General features: G+C 44.7%; 2 protein-coding genes across 12 annotated transcripts in view; one reads left to right on the plus strand and one right to left on the minus strand.

The window, feature by feature from the left end:
* Positions 1–89: 89 nt before the first annotated feature.
* Positions 90–19829, minus strand: LOC128337418 (uncharacterized). 9 transcript variants are annotated; one of them, XM_053278389.1, is made up of 8 exons: positions 19717–19829; positions 14296–14625; positions 12652–12966; positions 10953–11084; positions 8574–8632; positions 4651–4743; positions 2974–3066; positions 90–471 (listed from the first exon to the last, which is right to left on the minus strand). In XM_053278389.1, exons 1-8 carry the CDS (start codon positions 19751–19753, stop codon positions 379–381), a joined length of 1152 nt encoding a protein of 383 aa, XP_053134364.1. In that variant the 5' UTR covers positions 19754–19829; the 3' UTR covers positions 90–378. The 9 variants fall into 9 exon arrangements, with proteins under 9 accessions (XP_053134364.1, XP_053134363.1, XP_053134361.1 ...); XM_053278388.1 differs by lacking the exon at positions 19717–19829 and adding an exon at positions 14923–15358; XM_053278386.1 differs by lacking the exon at positions 19717–19829 and adding an exon at positions 14923–15358 and having other exon boundaries at positions 4651–4740; positions 14296–14673.
* LOC128337420 (uncharacterized) overlaps positions 201–19852 on the plus strand; it is a 36088-nt gene continuing 16436 nt past the window's right edge. Inside the window, exons 1-4 of one of the 3 annotated variants that reach the window (XM_053278400.1) lie at positions 201–222; positions 1079–1207; positions 10933–11040; positions 16047–16207. The gene's annotated coding sequence lies outside the window, so the exon portion shown is untranslated. Of the gene's footprint in view, positions 223–1078; positions 1208–10932; positions 11041–15086; positions 15512–16046; positions 16208–19852 lie in introns of those variants that run through there. The other 2 variants (XM_053278398.1, XM_053278405.1) reach the window with 2 other exon arrangements.

Consider the following 19852-nt stretch of genomic DNA (forward strand, 5'->3'; position numbering starts at 1 on the left):
CATGGCTGTGCTCTTGTACACCATGTTGGTGGCCTAGCTAGGAAGACAGGATGTGTGTCATGAAAAATAAACGGACTGAGGAGTGATGATTCATTCATTTATTTTGGTCATTCAGCATCCAAAGCAATCCTAATTCTTTCTCACAAAAGCCATGTGAGGTTGGTCACAGCTGAGTCCCATCTTACCGAAAGAGCCTGGGAGACCTGGAGCATCTTGGCTGAAGTGAGCGAGTCCCTGATGAGCCTGGGGCCAGGCTGCTGTCTGTCTGTTTTCATTTGTATCCCACTTACATTTGTAGCCCAGAGTGGTGTAGACATGGAGCTTTCCCATACATAGCTTCCAGCTCTCGGGATAAATGTTGAGCAAAGCCACTTTGAATTACACTCGTGGCATGTGGGAAGCAGCCCCTCCCCTCTGCTCTCGGGTTTTCTTCTGGTGCAGGTTCACATTGCATGCCTCTGTGTTTTTCTTCTAGCCAATGGGTGGGTGGAGGGGGCGGGGAGAGAGAGAGAAAGAGAACACTCCTTGGTTAGGAACACACAATGTTGCCTTCAAAACCTCATGTCCTAGACTGGGATCATTTACACTAATAGATTTCTTCCCTTTCCCCCCAACACATGCATGTTGTTCGAACGAGCAAAAACCTTAAGCAAACAGACTAATATTGTCCAAAAAAGTCAGCTTGAGTACACACAGAAGTTTTACTTTTGTAACTAGAACTTAAAGAGTTTGCTTCCTGAAAACTGGTTTTCCCACTCTTCACAGCTAGGCAAGCCAGATCGATTTGCATTTCTAAAGGGCTATATCTGCATTTCTAAAGAGCCCCTCTTATTGTTATGAGAAAGCTAACAAAAATGTTTGTTGTTGTTGTTGTTCTATCTATCTATCTATCTATCTATCTATCTATCTATCTATCTATCTATAATTTGCTAAGACGTACCCGTGGCTAATCCTGTGCGTAAGCGAGCTGCCAGTGGCGGTGGGCGGGGGGAGGAGAAGGCGGCGGGGTTAGGGGTGGGGATAAACACTCTTATCATGTTAACAACTCTACATCAGTGCCTCTCCCTATTTGCTCCAGGTTGTCAGAAAAACTTGCTTAAAACCAGCATTTTTAAAACCTGGAAATACATCAGGACAAGCTAGAAATCGGAAGAGAAAGCCCAATTTGTGTGTGGGGTGCTTCCAAAGATCTCGAATGGACTTCAGGGTAAGTCTGGCTGGTGTGTGAATGCACACACTGTCTTCCAGAGGAGATTCGGGATAACAGCCTAATCTGTAATGGTTCATGTTTATGTTTATCCTCACAGAAACCCTGTGAGGCAGGTTAGGCCGAGAGAGAAAGGACTGGCTGGCTCAGAATCACCCAGTGAGTTTCACGGCTGAATGGGGATTTGAACTCAGGTCTCCCCGGTCCTAGTCCAGCACTCTAACCACTACACTGATAATCTATCCCAAGGGTTCCCAACCTTTGAGAACATGTATACCGCTTCCATCACAAACCCTGTGAGTGTATATGTATGCCCACAAATTTAAATGTTATGAGATAGGCTCATAACAACAACTAGCTGGCCCGGGCGCAGAGCATCTGCGCCTCTAGTTCTCCCTTTTTTCACCCCGCTCCTTCCCCGCTCATTATCAGCTCTCCCCCCATTCTCGCCCACCCAGCCGCCACTGCTCCCCTCCGCCGCCACGCCACTGCTCCCCCCCCCACCGCCACTGCATTCTCTCCCTCTCCTGGCAGCTTGCTCACGAACTCTCGCAAGAGCTGCCACACACAGGATTAGCCACGGGTACATTTTAGCAAATTATATATATATAGACAATAATAATTATAAACTTTATTTGTTAGCTGCCCCTTAACAAATTGTTCTCTGGACAGCTCACAACACAGCATTAAAACATCAAGTAAAAACACATAACACATGAAATCACAGCACACCAAAAACAAAAAACATAACATAACTTTAGGCTTTACTGTAAGGCTTTACTGTGAGTTTGACTCAAAAAGCAGAGTTTTTAATCCGGATATAAATCGGGCTACACTCTAACATGCAATGAAAAACCCGAATTGTGTGTGAAGTGCTCCCCAAGAACTTGCAGGGACTTTGGGGTAAATTTGGCCGATATGTGAATGCACACCCTCCATTCTAGAGGAGATGTGGGCTGAAAACCAGGTGTGAAAGCTGGGTGAGAGCTAGGAAAGACCCCCATCCAAAACTCTGGAGAGCTGCTGCCTGTCAGTCTAGACAATACTGAGCTAGATGGACTGGTGGTCTGACTTGGTAGAAGGCAGCACCTTGGCGCTTTCCAGATTAGACCCTGCAACGGGGTCACATCGTATCTTGGAAGTGTGCTTCCACACTTACTGTGTTGTGACACTAATTTAATGGCTGCGATATAGTGCTATGACGTTATGTATCTGGTGTAAAAAGTTGCTGATTTTTCGAGTTGTTAGTTTCCACCAGACTGCTCCCCCTGCTGTTTACATTTTTTTGCTGCTGTTGAGCAGCTAATCTGGAAAACGCCCTATCTATGTTCTGAAGGTCACAATTTATACCAATGTTAGAGATGGGAGAATGAGTCTGGAAGATTGCATTTTCCCTAAGGTCAACTGGTCATTGAATTGCAGCCTCCCAGATCATAGTTCAATTACTGTCTACCCACTGACTGCGTAACTAGCTTGTTGTAGGTCCTTATACCTTTAGATTTCCCAGATTCTGGAGAGCTACTGCCTGTCAGTGTAGACAATGCTGAGCTAGTTGGACTGATGGTCTGACTTGGCAAAAGGCACCTTCCTATGTTCCTAAAGTCACAATTTATTCCAGTGTAAGAGATGGGAGAATGAGTCTGGGAGATTGCATTTTCCCTAAGTTCACTCACAAAGACTGGCCGTTGAACTGCAGCCTCCCAGATCAGAGAGCAATTACTATCTACACACTGAAAGCATAACCAGCTTGCAGTAGGTCCTTATACCTTTAGATTTTTCCCTTGTGATGCTTGTTTTCTCTTGTTCCCATCCTGACTCGCTGATGCAAAATCTAGATGGGCATAGCAAATGTCTTCCTGCTTTGGAAAAGAAGGGAGAAAAACCTGTTATCTGAGTGCTTACATTTCTAGCCTGCCCTCTCCTAGAGGTTTGGGGTTTGTGGCAATAGGTATATGTATAAAATCAGCTATGCAGATAACATTATAGCTCCACTAACTTGATTCAAGCTACTAATTTGATCATCACTCTTGTACTGTATAGCACCTCCATGGAGCTCACAGCAGCAAAGACAGAGGTTTCATTGTTTCTCTTCAGAACAACCCTCATGGAAGGCTCTGTTAGAGGCAGCCAAGGGATCTAACTCAATTTCCTTTTGGTGCATTGTGAATAATCATCCCCACTCTTGCATATCCCATCTGAGAGTGTTGGGGGTGGGAGGCACTGTTTTACAGTGGTTCTGCTCCTACCTCTCAGACAGATTTCAGATGGTGTTGATTGGAGATTGTTGCTCTTCGAAATCTGAGCTTAAGTATGGTGTCCCTCAAGGCTCCATACTTTCTCCAATGCTTTTTAACATCTGCATGAAAGTGCTGGGAGAGATCATCAGGGGATTTGGAGCTGGGTGTTACCTGCACTCTGATGACACCCAGATCTACTTCACTGTGTTAACTTCTTCAGGAGCTGGCATATCCTCCCTAAATGCCTGCCTGGAAGCAGTAATGGGCTGGATGAGGGAGAATAAACTGAAGCTGAATCCAGATAAGACGGAGGTACTTATTGTGCGGGGTCAGAACTCTAGAGACAATTTTGATCTACCTGTTCTAGATGGGGTCACATTTCCCCAAAAAGAACAGGTTTGCAGTCTGGGAGTACTTCTGGATTCACACCTCTCCCTGGTTTCTCAGGTTGAGGCGGTGGCCAGGGATGCTTTCTATCAGCTCCGGCTGATACGCCAGCTGCGCCCGTTTCTCGAGGTCAATGACCTCAAAACAGTGGTACATTTGTTGGTAACCTCCAGACTTGACTTCTGTAATGCACTCTACATGGGGCTACCTTTGTACGTAGTCTGGAAACTTCAGTTGGTTCAGAATGCGGCAGCCAGGTTGGTCTCTGGGTCATCTTGGAGAGACCACATTACTCTTCTGTTGATGGAGCTACACTGGCTGCCAATAGGTTTCCGGGCAAAATACAAAGTGCTAGTTATAACATATAAAGCTCTAAACGGCTTAGGCCCTGGGTATTTAAAAGAGCGCCTTCTTTGCTATGAGCCCCACTGCCCATTGAGGTCACTTGAAGAGGTCCGGGCCTTCTTGGTTGCTGCCCCGAGATTGTGGAATGTGCTCTGTACTAAGATACGAGCTGCTTAAAAATAAAATAAAAAATACAACAGCTTCATGAGAATTCAAATATTAGAATAAGACCTCATCCTAAAGGAGCCTTATCTCAGCTGATTTCTACTTGTAAAGGAGTCAGACAAGGGTGCATTTTAGCTCCTACGCAATTTAATACTTTTATTAATGATCTTGCCCCTTGTTTACGGGACTCTAAGCATTTCCCCTAAGTTCACTCATAAAGACTGGCCGTTGAATTGCAGCCTCCCAAATCAGAGTGCAATTACTGTCTATCCACTGAAAGCCTAACCAGCTTGCAGTAGGTCCTTATACCTTTAGATTTTTCCCTTGTGATGCTTGTCTTCTCTTGTTCCCGTCCTGACTCGTTGATGCAAAATCTAGATGGGTGTAGCAAATGTCTTCCTGCTTTGGAAAATGAGGGAGAAAAATGTGTTATCTGAGTGCTTACATTTCTAGCCTGCACTCTCCTAGAGGTTTGGGGTATGTGACAATAGGCATATGTATAAAATTAGCGATACAGATAACATTATAGCTCCACTAACTTGATTCAAGCTACTAATTTGATCATCACCTTTGTACTGTTCAATACCTTCATGGAGCTTGTAGCAGCAAAGACAGGGGTTTTCATTGCTACTCTTCAGAACAGCCCTCATGGAAGGCTCTGTTAGAGGCAGCCAAGGGATCTAACTCAATTTCCTTTTGGCGCATTGTGAATAATCATCCCCACTCTTGCATACCCCGGGCTATCTGTCAGATCCCTTTGAATGAATAGGTGTCCCACTTTAGTGCTTTATACAACTTTGAGATGTTCTCTTTGACGCCGGTGAAGTTGGAGCTTGGCTCCCTTCCGTTTTGGCCCCCAGTTACAACCACCGAGATTGAGAGCCTTATAGGAGATCTGAAAGAGGGCAAGGCCCCAGGGTTTGATTATATTTTTCCTGAAATCATCAAAGCAAATGCTGAATGGTAGATTCCTTTGTTGGCTGCCTTGTTTACTCATATCGATGCCACAGGGTGCTTCCCGAAAGAAGGGAGAGAGGAATATTCTCTCTAATTATAGATCTATCTCGCTCTTAAGCTTCATGAGCAAGTTGAATGTTAAACATCTCTTAGTTAAATTGCAAGCCTGGTTAGACGAGCATGCCATCTTAGGGGAAGAGCAGGCTGGATTTAAATCTTGGTGCTCTACCCTCGATCAGGTATTCATTCTTCGGCACTTAATTGAAAAATATGGAGGCAAGCCTGGGTCCTCTTTTTTTGTGGCCTTTATCGATTTTAAGGCAGCCTTTGACTCTATACCTAGATGTCTTCTGTGGGAGAAGCTGGGGCAAACCAACACTGATAAGTGGCTGCTTTTTTTGATACAACCGCTTCATGAGAATTAGAATATTAGAATAAGACCTCATCCTAAAGAAGCCTTATCTCAGCTGATTTCTACTTGCAAAGGAGTCAGACAAGGGTGCATTTTAGCACCGACGCTATTTAATATTTTTATTAATGATCTTGCCCCTTGTTTATGGGACTCTAGTTTTCACTCCCCATCTATTGTAAGAGTAAGCATGCCTCTACTATTATATGCGGATGATGCTGCCATTATGGCTAGATCGCCAGTGGGCCTCAGAAGAGCCTTGAGATGTCTGGCTCTCTATTGTAGAACTAACCAGCTCTCCATTAACTATCAGAAGTCGAAGGTTGTGGTATTTGCGAGGAGATCCAAACTATTACGATGGTTGATAGATAATCATCAGCTTGAGCAGGTTTATACCTATAAATATCTGGGAGTGGTTCAACTGGTCATTGAATTGCAGCCTCCCGGATCAGAATTCAATTACTGTCTACCCACTGACTGCATAATCAGCTTGTTGTAGGTCCTTATACCTTTAGATTTCCCAGACTCTGGAGAGCTGCTGCCTGTCAGTGTAGACAATGCTGAGCTAGTTGGACTGATGGTCTGACTTGGCAAAAGGCACCTTCCTATGTTCCTAAGGTCACAATTTATTCCAGTGTAAGAGATGGGAGAATGAGTCTGGGAGATTGCATTTTCCCTAAGTTCACTCATAAAGACTGGCCGTTGAATTGCAGCCTCCCAGATCATCACCTTTGTACTGTATAGCACCTCCATGGAGCTCACAGCAGCAAAGACAGGGGTTTCATTGTTTCTCCCTCTAAGGTGGGCCTAGCATGAAAGAGAGTTGCTTGCCCAGGCTTCTCCGTGGTCCAGAGGGGATTCAAAATCAGGTTTCGCATCTGAATCCCCAATGCTCTGCCCACAACCCCATCTCGCCTTTTAATTTGTTTTCACTAATGAGTGAGGAAACACTTGAGTTATCACCTGTGAATCACTGACTAGCACTACTAGTATCTAGTCTGGAAAGTATTCATCTCTAGGGCAGAAAGGATTGATAGAGTGCATAAAGTGCACTACAGATTGATAGAATGATAAAGGGCATTGGGCAAACCAAAGTTGCTTCCAAGTGACACCATGATAACATTAGCATTGAAACTAGGGCTGCGATATTTCATAGATTAATGAGCTAGATGGATTCATTGAAACCCCTTAGACCTACTGAGATTGATCAGATAGGAGATCTGTAAAATTTACAATGTTTTTAAAACAGCTACTATGGATAGTAGAAGCCACCTAATGGCACAGCGCATAAGTAACTTGCCTAGGGAGCAAGAGGTTGCTGGTTCGAATCCCAGTTGGTATGTTTCCCCAGACTATGGGAAACACCTATATCGGGCAGCAGCGATATAGGAAGATGCTGAAAGGCACAGAGGCGTATCTAGAGAAAATAGCGCCTAGGGCAAGCACTGAAATTGTGCCCCCTGTCCAAACATCTGACACCCATCTTTCAGATAACTTTACTATAATAGCAGCTGAAAAATATAAGTCAAACTCGTTAATCTTTTAAAATTTCAAAAACTATTTAGCAGTGGATGTAGCCAGACCAAAAAATGTTGGAAAACTACAAATTTCAGTATGCTGGGGCCCATGAAATACCCAAATACTATGTGGAGGTGTACTTGGAAAACTAAACTGAAGTGCCTATCTAATTCTCTACTATGCACTGTAGCATCACTATTACATACGTTTTAAAAATAAATGGAGAATTTGGCTTTTCCCAGATACTCTGAAAATAATTAAAGGATATGCAGAGTAAACTGTGTCACTGCTTGGAATATATTCTAGTATTTCAGAAAGACAGTTAAAATGAGAGACAGAGAGCAAGAAACTCCCAGTGGGCCTTAATACTAAAGATTTCACACTGATTCAAAGACAAACTCACAATTAATAGCCATATTATTAAGACACCACATTTAACTCACTTATCATAAGAAGCAAAGTAAGAGCAAATGAATATAATCCTAGCTCATAAGCGTCAGCTCAGTATTCACAAGCCCTGATTCTCTGTACATAGTGCCAAACTGAATATGTGTACAGTGACATATTATATTATATTAATTTTTTGTTACCTGTAGCCCCTTCGGGGCGCTTCCTATAGGCCGTGGGAGGGGGCGTCTGCAAAGGTTACCCCTCCCACCGCTGGCCTCTAGGGCCTTGCAGAGACCATTTGAGCATGTGCAGTGGCCATTTATATATATATATAAATTTTTTTTTAAAGGCCGCTGAAAACAAAATGGCCACTGCGCATGCTCAAATGGCCTCTGAGAGGCCTGGCATGGCCTAGGGCCTCACAGAGGCCATTTGAGCATGTGCAGTGGCCATTTTGTTTTTGGTGGCCATTAATTTTTTTTTTTAATAAAGAATTTGCACCCCTTTCAAGTGGCACCCAGGGCACGTGCCCTGCCTGGCCCACCCTAGATACGCCCCTGGAAAGGCATCATCTCGTACTGTACGGGAGATGGCAATGGTCAACCCCTCCTGTATTCTACCAAAGACAACCTCAGGGCTCTGTGGGTGCCAGGAGTCGACACCGACTTGACGGCACAACCTTTCCTTTACTATGGATAGAAGATGCCATCTTGGAAGAGGTATGTCCTGCAAGATAGAATTCTGGAGATCTTGGAGAGCAGCTGCCAGCCAGAGTTGACAATACTGAAGTAGATGGAACACAGGTCTGATTCAGTACAAAGTAGCTTCCTATGTTCCCATGACATGCACCCAAAAAGTTGCAGCCATTCCATTGCATTCTACTGTTATCTCTGTAACTTCCCTATATTTCACTAAATTCTTAAAAGCCAAAGTTTTCTTCCCCAAATAGGAGCCATACCTGTGATATCTCTGAAGAAGGAGGTTCTTCAGAGTTCTTGGCCTGGGATCCTTGTAGAGCTAGGAGGAATAAAGAAAGAAAAAATAAGGAAAACATGAGTAAATCACTCAAAAGGTCTGTCCTTCTCCTTCCACCCTTTATGCTGAGACTATTTCTGTACCAGTCCTATCCTTTGGAATTGCATCCTCTGTTCACTCACCATTGCAGAGTATCCAGCAAACAGTTGTTTCAATTTTCTGTTTCCAGAAAATTATTTCCAAGAGGACTTTTCAGACTCGGTTTCTGACAATTTTTAAATAGCCTGAATGCCTGTCCAGTACTACTGAAAATTTATATTGGTCAAAGACCAAAATAAAGATGGATTGATGCTACTGAAAAGCAATATTGAGGCATTTGGTCGGAGGAGTCCATGAGGCAGTTGGTGATGTCCTGCTTTTCTGCATTCCTTTCCCTGCATTTATTTATTTTAATAGTTTTAATAGTTTTTAATAGTTTTTAAAAATAGTTTTAATATTTTTAATAGTTTTAACCTTTAAAAATTTTAATTGTTGAAATGTTTTAATCTTTTTATTGGTTGTTTTTATTCTCTTGTAAACTGCCCAGAGAACTTGCATTTTGGATGGTATAAAAATATGTTAAATTAAATTAAATTATTGTTTGTTTGTTTATTATACCACCTTTCATAATGAATCTCAAGGTGGTTTACAGAAGTCAAAATCCAATAAAATTCCAAAAAATTACATCTGAAACCTTAAAATCAGTGAAACAGTAAAAATAATAAAACATTTTTTAAAAAACCCATTAAAAAGACAAAAGAAACAGGAAAGCAGAGAGACCCGGCAGCCCCTAAGGGGTAAAAGCCTGAACAAATAAAAGGGTCTTGACCACAGATGTCAAGGAGCAGACATTCACTGGGAGAGCATTCCAGAGTCCGGGGGCAACAACAGAGAAGGCCCCGTCCTGTGTGCACGGCAATCTAGACTCTCTTAACGTGGGCGCTTAGAGTAAAGGCCCCTCTGATGATCTTGTTGGGTGGGCAGCAACCCTTGCGAGCAGGCGGCCCTTCAGGTATCTAGGGCCCAAACTATTAAGGGCTTTAAAGGTAATAACCAGCACCTTGAATTGGATCTGGAAACAAATTGTAATCTCAACGATATTAATTTTCCATCATCTGGTTCTAACCCCATAGCCAGAGCTTTGAATAAATCCTCTTCCTCCTCCTCCTCCTCCTCCTCCTCCTCATCTTCATCACCTCCTTATTACAATAAAGCTGAGGTTCTCACTTGGGTCTCCAGATGTTGGACTACAACTCCCATCATTCCCATTGTGACTGGGGATGATGGGAGCTGTAGTCCAACAACACCCATGGATGGGAATCCCTGCAATAAAATACGCATATCTGTTGTCTTGTTTTTATGCTTGTTTTAGCTTGATGTTTTTACTGCTTTTTATTGTATGTTTTAATTTTTGTAAACCGCCTTGGGGTTTTCTTTTAACGAAAGGCGGTATAGAAATGTAAAAATAAATAAATAAAAAATAAAATATTTTTGGATCAAACACAATTCCGGTAGTGAAGAATGCATTAAAAAAAATAAGAGAATGAGCGATGAGTGGGGTTCTGTGTGGAGGCTCTGTGGTAGTGAGCATGAATTGTCCCCATTGCTAAGCAAGGTCTGGCTTTTTGCATTTGGATGGGAGGCCACATGTGAGCACTGTCAGAAATTCTCCATAGCAAGGCTGTAGCTCAGTGGAAGAGCATCTGCTTGCATGCAGAAGGCCTCAGGTCCACTCCTTGGCATCTCCAGGGCGTCTCTCACATGGGGCTTGTAGAGCCCTTTTGTCTGCATCTCCTCCAGAAAGGAGGTATGTGATCTGCCCAATCCCTTTTTGCATCAGTAAAGCCTCGCAGTAAACCTGCTGTCTGAAGAACGCCCAGGTGGGCCCGGGAGAGACTCCTGCCTGCAACCTTGGAGAGCTGCTGCCAGCCAGTCAATGCAGACCAGGGGTGCTCAACCTTGGGCCCCCAGATGTGGTTGGACTTCAGCTCCCATAATTCCCAACCTTTGGCCACTGGGGCTAGGGATTATTATGGGAGCTGAAGTCCAACAACATCTGGGGGCCCAACACTGAGAATCCCTGGTGTAGACAGTGCTGAGCTAGATGGTATAAGCTAGATGGTATAGACGCAAGTTTTGGGCAGTATAGAAATATTTTTGATGATGATGATGATAAATAAATAAATAAATAAATAAGATAAGGTAGTTTCCTAAGTATACGTTAGCTTCCTATGTTCCTCTGATTTCCTTCTGTATGAAGAGGTACTGAGATAGGCATATTATTCTAATTGTTTATTCCTTAGGATGTGATTCCTGGTATTACCCAGCCTGGAAGGGCAGAGCCGAATCCAAAGGAAGTTCAGTAGAAGAAACAAGGAGGCCAGCACGCCCCCGACAGCCACAAGAACACGGTAGGTCAGGCACTTATCGGCATCGTCAGGGATTGTGGAGGAATCTTTAAAAAGAAGAGAGAGAAAACCCAAATTTGCTTTGTTGCTGCTGACAAAAGTACCCAGCCGTTCCCTCTTGCTGCCCACTCCACTTTTAAACTACGAGGGAGTGGGGGGAGAGCCACTCAGCAGGATGTAGTGGCCACTTTTGCCTTGCAAAGAGGGCCACTGGGGTTATGATGATAGGAGCCGATTTGATGCGATACTAGCCACTGTGTGGGATGAAAATCCATTGTGCTGTTTGTGCTGATATGAAGGAAGAGGTGACACACAGAGGTAAAGGGAATTAGGCACAGGGTAAGTGCCTGGCTGAGCCACCTAATAGCGCAGCGGGGAAGTAACCTGCCTAGGGAGCAAGAGGTTGCTGGTTCCAATCCCTGCTGGTATGTTTCCCAGACTGTGGGAAACACCTTTATTGGGCAGCAGTGATATAGGAAGATGCTGAAAGGCATCATCTCACACTGCACGGGAAGAGGCAATGGTCAACCCCTCTTGTATTCTACCAAAGACAACCACAGGGGCCTGTGGGCCCCAGGAGTCAACACCAACTCGACGGCACAACTTTACCTTTAAGTGCCTGGCCACAACTTTATTAAAAATTAGCAGCATATGTATAGCCTATCCAAACAGGCTTCATGGATGGATGGCTAGGTCAGGGTAACCTCTCTGGTCTGACCCTGACAGCTATTTCTCAGGGTCAAGGCAGACCTTGCCCTCGCTTGGGACCAGGCCAATTAGTCCAGGGACCAGGCAGGGCTATGGGCCGCAGCAAAGCCCCCCCGCCACCCAGCTGGGGGTTGTCTGAAGCCCCTTGGCCAGCCCCTCTTGCTTATTGAATTGAAGCCTGATCCCTTCTGCCGTATACCCCTTCCGTGCTTGCCATCCAGCTAACCCGCCCACAAAAGTTGCGACATATGCCAATTAATCCAGTTATGCAGAATTGCTAATGATCCCGCCTGCCCCCCCGCCAGTGGGGGCCAAAAAGATCTGTGACCGAGGCCAATGAGGTACAGCAGGGCCAAAAAATTCCCCCACAGTCCCATCAGGTGGCTGGCTACTGCCTGTGGAGGGAGCGGGATTGGTTCATCATAGGGAGGGCGGGTGGCAGAGATTATCTTACCCCTCCCTGCGGCTCGAAAAAGGCTGTCTTTAAATGGTGGCCACTATTTATACCCCACTCTGTTCCCTTGCCGCTGGGTGTCACAGCACGAGAGGTGGCTTAAATAAAGGGCAAGGATGTGGGGTTGGTCACCAGCTGAGAGAGTGTAGACACACACACATTGACATAAAACAAGCTTCAAAAGTTGACCCAAACATCCCATAAGGCAGGTAAAGGAAAGCGAAAGGAAAGTGATGAAAGACTTTTCATCGTTGAGGCTTAAATTGCTTTTGAACCTCTCTCGTGAAATCTGAATGGGGGAGAGAAGCATTTGTAATGCAACTGAGCATCCTGGACATGGCAGGCCTTGCATTCGCACTACAAAACTGGTTGAAGCAAGAGCCACTCTAAGTCCCAAGAGTGAAAAGCACCAGTATTTTTACAACGGCAGAGTTACAAGTGAAACCACTCACCCTCAGGGGATGTGGCACTCTTCTTCACGCTCCTGCTAGAAGAGTTGAATCTGACTTCACAGGTGTAGAGCTTCCCGCTCTTCTGTGAGACTGGTGGGATGTGAAAGAGACTGATGAAGGTTAAGGAGCCGCTGCTGTTTTTCGCCAAAAGTGTCTGTCCCCCTTGCTGGAGCTCTCCGGAGACATTCCAGGACACCTGGACCAAGTTGGACACTCCATGGACCACGCAAGCGAGACGCCTGGTCTGTATTGCCTGGGATGCTGAATGAGCAGATGGGAGCAAAAGCATCACCCAGGTGTTCGGGGTGTAACTGTCTGAGGGGAAAAGATAAGCAGGGAGTTTGGTCAGAACACCCATCTCCTCAGGCCAGTATTTCAGAACTTTGTCCAGGAGCATTCGCAGATGGGGCTTTTAGCTTGCTTCTCCACTGGGATGGAGGGTGTACGTTCACACATCGGCCAGATTCACACCAAAGTCTGTTCGAGATATTGGGGAGCACTTCACACACAATTCAGATATTCATGATGTCATTTCTTTAAATAGTGCAAAATATAGTTTTGCTGTTTGTTTGTTTGTTTGTTTATTACACTTTTATACTACCACAAACCCGTGTCTCTGGGCAGTTCACAATGATAAAACAGTTAAAAGAACATAAAAACAATTAAAAACTAACAATTTAAAACCAATCACAGAATTAAAAACCTATATACATTATCAAGAAGCTGAAAAAGCCTGAGTAAAAAGATGGGTTTTAAAATATTTTTTAAAAATTGTCAGAGATGGGGAGGATTGTATCTCAACAGAGAGCGCATTCCATTTGCAAGTAATGGCCTGACTTAACTAGATTATTGTTATTTTAAGCCTCTTTAAAGTCTTAGATGATTTGTTTGACAGCTGATGCTGCTAATATTGTCTGATCATTGACTGTATTTTAAATAAAAGAAAGTAAACAAAAAAAATAGGCACACAATCTGGCTTTTCCACTGTGCATTGAAACATAGCCCGATTTCTGTCTGGGGCAAAAAATCCACTATTTGCGCCAGCGTTGAGAGGCAAATTCGAACTCCCAGTAAAGCCTTGCAGTAAAGCCTCCTGTCTGGGAAAGCTCCTGGTGCTTGGTTTGCAAAGTATGTTCCAGGGACCCTGGGGGTTTCGAAGGATATTGGGCAAAGCCCCTATGGAGGTGAGGGCAGAATGGTCCTCACTTTGGGTTGGGTGCTTGGGATGGCCAGAGCAGTGTGACAAACGAATCATGCTGCTTCGTAGCTTCCCGCAATCCCAAAATCAAAATGGCGGTGGTGCAGTTGGGGGCCTACCCATTTGCCAAGCCCCACCAGCCTCTGCCACCAGAAGACTGGAATCCCACCTCCACCCGAAGGGCTAAATATCAGCATGAAAATTTGCTGCTACACATGGAGTCTTCATGAGAATCAGCCCTTATTGCACTGTATGTGGTTTGGGACCTTTGTGTTTTAGAGCCCCCACGATGCAACGGGCTATTTTGACCCCATATTGCAATTACAACACAATACTCGGCTTATTTATTTATTTATTATTAAATTTTTATACTACCTTTCATTAAAATAAACTTTTAATGTTTACAAAACATTGAAAACAATATAAAACCATAAGAGCTTCCTTACCTCCAACAACCAGTGAAGTTCCATTGCTGAAAGTCCACCTGTCAGACCTCATATCAGCACAGAAATAGAGGCCGGAATCAGCCGCTTGAGTGTTGAAAATTTCCAGTATGAGGTTGTTTCCTTTCATGTTGCAGCGAAATCTACTTGAAATCTGTTTATTGCAAGATGCGAGTAGACGTGGTGTTTCATCAGATCTCCTTTTGTGCCAACTGAATAAATAGTCAAAACCTTCAATGTCTTCCGTAGACGTGCACAAGATCTCAGCCTTGTCCCCAGTATTGGCAAACTGGAAGCGCTGGGTCTGATACAATAGCAACTGGGTGCGTATTGCTGTGGAGACATAACAGGGAACATTGTCCCGATCACTTTGCATGCCTCCTATCACAAAAAAAGTGAAAAAGAGAAAGAATGTAGAAAACAATGTGATACTCTTTGGGAATCACTACACATTTCCAGAAGGCCTCTCTCTGCATTGATAAAGAAATAAAGCACAGAGAAGAATGTGCCAAGATATTTCCTCTAAACTGCATCAAGCCTCGGGTATCTGAAGACTTTGGGATTCCACCCAGCTCGCTTCCCAGCTGCACAGTACTAAGGTCTGGCTGAAGGAAGAAGAAAAGTGCTTACCTGCGGAGAAGAAAATGAGACTCCTGGCCAAGAGCATCGCTGATAGAGCCACATGCACACACACAGACACCAGCCCAAGCCTGCATCTGGTGTGCAGCTTCAAGGAAAGGGTCTTATATAGGTGGTGACACCCATTTCTTGGGAAGGAGCAGCTCCGTGTGGGTGGAGCAGAATGATGCTGAGTGCTAGTGAGACAGGTTGCTGAGGCTTCACTTTGAGGCAGACCCTGAGAGTGGAATCAACCACTGATAAGCAACAGAGCTCCCACAATTTGCAGCTCAGTTATTTCGTTTCTCTAAGACAAGGCAGGACCGCCAAGCACTTTTAAAAAAACAATTCTCAAGCCTTGCTTATCCACTCCTTCTTGTGTGGGGGACCTACTTGCCTATCTGCAGGTTTTGCATGCCATTAGAGACCAGGCTTCCTATTAGGCAGGTTCTGGGTGCTTCTGAAGGACAGATTGTTTTGCAGAGGAACATTATTGGCTGTTGATCAGACTACTTCTACTGAGGTTGGGGAGGAGATCTGTTTCAAGGGCCAGGCTGTGAAACATCACCAGAAAGATGCTGAGTGCCATTGAGAAAAGTTGGTGAGGCTTCAGTCCTAGACAGCACTGCAGGACACCCTGTTTCACTGACACAATTTTAGATTGCAAATCTTAACCATTTAAAATTGTTCAATTGTAAATCTAATGATTGACACTCAGCCAGCACCATTTTATTGCAAGAAGGAGATCATGCTTAAGGCAGCTTTAATACATGGAGATCATGCTTAAAGCAGCTTTAATGCCTTCAGTACATTAAATGCTCAGTGTATTAGATCCCTGCATTAAACGAATGCTAGTTTAATGCAAGGAGCAGATAAACAGACCTTGCCTACCAGCTCCATGTGTTGGCGATCCTCTTGCGATGCAATGCCATTCCTGGCAGGTCTGAGGTGCAAACTCTATCAGTTATTTTGGATAGCACAGTTGGTGTCTGTTTATTACAGTATTTTTATCAAGCCTTGTGGAGGATTTGTATTTCAAGTACCAGACTGCAGAATGTCACCTTAAAACCTCTCTGCTTGTATATTTTAAAATAAGCACTTCTGAGTGGCTCTCTTGGTGGCGTGTGTCTGTGCAGGGAAGAGGTGGGTGACATATCCGGACCTTCATCTTGGTAGCCACAGGAACAAGCTGTAAAGTCATGGCATCACAGCACACGGGAGGACCAAGAAGAGACCCATCTGCTTCAGAGTACAATCATGGAAGGTTTGTTGCTGGGATGCTGCTTCTTCCTGCACAGTGAGTATTTTTGAAATCCAACCTATCTGATCATTTCTTCTCCTATCAAACTTCTTCCTCTGTGGTTTCTTGCTTCTAATGTATTTTTTTAATATATATATATATTGTTCATTTAAAATCTTTGAGCAAAATTCACATTTTTTCCTTCACCTGCCTTATTGCCAGTCTATGTTTGCTTTGCCAGAATTTGTGGTTCTCTGCATTTGGGTGAAAATTGCCCCCTTTAGAGGGGAAAATTAGCTCCCTTGACTCTGCTGGTTGACCACACTGGCACCCTCGGTTCATACAGCATTATTATTCTGGTTAATTTAGGTGGTGGGGGGCATTTATACTTCCCAAAGCATATGTTCTTTCTGAATTTCTGTTAACAGTTTTTTAAATAACTGCCCAGTGTACTCAAAAGATTTCATCCCTTGACTCTCCCTTTCACCCTCCTTTTAAGAAACTCTCTTCAGTTTGAGAATTCCCTTCCTTGGCGTTTTCCGGACTTCGAGATTTGCAACGGGTAAATTGTTGCAAAGTATGACGGAATAGTGCAATGCCTTAAAACTGAAAATAAAGCATTATTCAGTGCTTCGTTGTAGGCTGGTGGCCATTCATATTTTCCATCCATTGCAATGTGTTTTCAAGGCAGGACTGTCCATATTCCTTTGAAACGTGTTTATCTGCTCCTCCTCCTGCTCCATTTGGGCCAGTGGCGTTGCGGGGAGGGGTGGGGAGGTGACGTTAATTTTCTTTTGGGTAACGTCTCATCTGCCTTGTGCAAATCTTCCAGCAGAGGGAAGTGCCGTTCCAAACAAACAAAATTTAACTTTGTTTTGCATCATTCTAGTCTTGCACAAGTAATAACCAGGGAACATTTTAAAAAAGAAGAAAAAGAGGAGGAGTGGGTGCTGAGGAGATCTTTTGGCATGACAAAACAAGGGGACTGCTTATTGTCGCGGGGGAGGGGAAGCAAAAGGGAATCCTGTTAATTTTTTTTAAAAAAAATTGCATTTAAACTTCCCCCAAACTTAAGTTCTTTCTGAGTTTCTGTTAACAGGCTTTTAGATAACTGCCTAGCGTTCTCAAGAGATCTTTTCCCTTGACGCTCCCTTTCACTTTCCTCTTAGGAAACCCTCTTCAGTTTGAGAATTCTCCTCCTGGGCGTTTTCCAGATGACATGCTGCCAGGTGTCCCCATGCGCCCCTCCATATTGCCAGTGTTTTGACATTGCGCTCGCTGCGCTGTCAGCAGGGTGCCATCCATATTTCCGATGCCTTGTTTCGAATTATGCTATGCCCCTATAATGTGGTAATCGTGTTACAGGAAAGTAGCTCTATTTTTCCATTGTAGGGAGGCTTGCAACAGAGTGTATGCATTGCAGCGTGTTGCAGTATGGGCAGTTCTCCCCTCACCCCGCTGCCCGTGCTTGCTTCCTCCACCCCCTTGCTGTGGGGAGAGAAACTGGCAGTGGGCGACAAAATGGCAAATGCGCTTCAATGTTGGCAAGTGTAAAGTGATGCATATTGGGACGAAAAATGCCAAATTCAAGTATACGTTGATGGGATCTGAGCTGTCGGTGACTGATCGAGAGAGGGATCTTGGGGTTGTGGTGGGCAGCTCGTTGAAAGTGTCGACTCGATGTGCGGCAGCTGTGAAAAGGCCAATTCCATGCTAGGGATCATTAGGAGGGGGACTGAAAATAAAACGGCTAATATTATAATGCCCTTATACAAAACGATGGTGCGGCCACACCTGGAGTACTGCGTACAATTCTGGTCACCACATCTAAAGAAGGACATTGTAGAACTGGAAAAGGTGCAGAAGAGGGCAACCGAGATGATCAGGGTCCTAGAGCACCTACCTTATGAGGCAAGGCTACAACACCTGGGCCTTTTTAGTATGGAAAAAAGATGACTGCGGGGAGACATGATAGAGGTCTATAAAATCATGCATGGAGTGGAGAATGTGGAGTGAGAGAAATTCTTCTCCCTCTCACATAACACTAGAACCAGGGGTCATCCCATGAAATTGATTGCCGGGAAATTTAGGACCAGCAAACGGAAGAATTTTTTTCACACAACGCATAATCAACTTGTGGAATTCTCTGCCACAAGATGTAGTGACAGCCAACAACCTGGATGGCTTGAAGAGGGGTTTGGATAATTTCATGGAGGAGAGGTCTATCAATGGCTTCTAGTCAGAGGGCTATAGGATACCTCCAGTCTCAAAGGCGGATGCCTCTGAGTGCCAGTTGCAGGGGAGTCACAGCAGGAGAGAGGACATGCCCTCAACTCCTGCCTGTAGGCTTCCAGCGGCATCTGGTGGGCCACTGTGTGATACAGGATGCTGGACTAGACGGGCCTTCTTGGGCCTGATCCAGCAGGGCTGTTCTTATTGCATGGTGACCAGTGAAAAGTGGTTCAATGGATGGTCTTGGTCTGCTGGCAAAACTGTGTGTCATTTTCCGGAGAAGGGACGTGTCCAGGAAGAAAAGCAAATCCCAGATTGGAATATCTTGGGTTAAATGTCACATCTTGTATAAAAGATGATGCTTCATAGATCCATGTATTCATTCTAGACATCGCTCTAATGGCTAAAGATATATTTGTGTGTGTGTGTGTTGGGGGAGGGGTGGGGAAGACGGCTTTCTCCCTGGAGCAGCTTGGGACACCTGTCCCCTCCCCCCCCCCAAGGGAGCAATTCAAGATGACTGAGCAGGCCCTTCTTGCTGAGCAAGGAACCCGTCAAGTGCCCAACTTGCTACATCCTGTGTAAGGAAGCCACAAGCACCATCGTCAAACTGTCCTGGGAGTTCTCCACACAGCAGGCTTTATCCCGAGGTTTCTGCGAGGCTTTACTGCGAACTCAAAGTTATACCAGAAACTCGATACAAAAAGTGGATTTTTAAACCACCAATATACATCAAGCTACACTCTAATGCGCGATTAAAAACCCAAATTGTTTGCAAAATGCTCCCCAATAGCTTGCAGGGACTTTGGGGTAAATCTGCCCGAAATGGAGGAGGAGATTCTGGAGGAGATGCAAGCTAATGGAGCCCTGTGTGCAAAACTTCCTGGAGTTGGGGACTGCAAATGTTTGGGGTTTTTTTTTAAACAAAGGCTCAGAGGCCTTGGTGACATTCTGATCGCAGCCCTAGCAAAATCCAGCCCTTCCGTGCACTGAATTGCAGTGTGTGCTGCTTGGGACAGAAAAGGGCAGAACAGCCTCATTATTTTTCAGTTTCACACGTTGCTGCCAAGAGTGGAGACAACAGGCCCCACAGTCTGCAGTCTTCAAGGTCTAGGGAAGCCCCACGCAAGGAAATCTAGTCCAAATCAAGGATGTGCTGGTGTACACCATGTTGGTGGCCCAGCCAGAAAGACAGGATGTGTGTCATGGAAAATAAACAGGCTGAGGAGGAGTGATGATTCATTCATTTGTTCTGGCCATTCAGCACGCAAACCTATCCTAATGCTTTCTCACAACAGCCATGTAAAGTTGGTCACAACTGAGAGCCATCTTACCGATGGGAGAAAGAGGTTGGGAGACCTGGAGCATCATGGCTGAAGTCAGTGAGTCCCTGATGAATCTGGGGCCAGGCTGCTGTGGGTTGGTTTGTTCACATTTATATCCTGCTTTTTCCTCCCATGAACGCAGAGT

Source organism: Hemicordylus capensis, chromosome 14 (assembly GCF_027244095.1).
Source record: "Hemicordylus capensis ecotype Gifberg chromosome 14, rHemCap1.1.pri, whole genome shotgun sequence".
Taxonomy (NCBI): Eukaryota; Metazoa; Chordata; class Lepidosauria; order Squamata; family Cordylidae; genus Hemicordylus; species Hemicordylus capensis.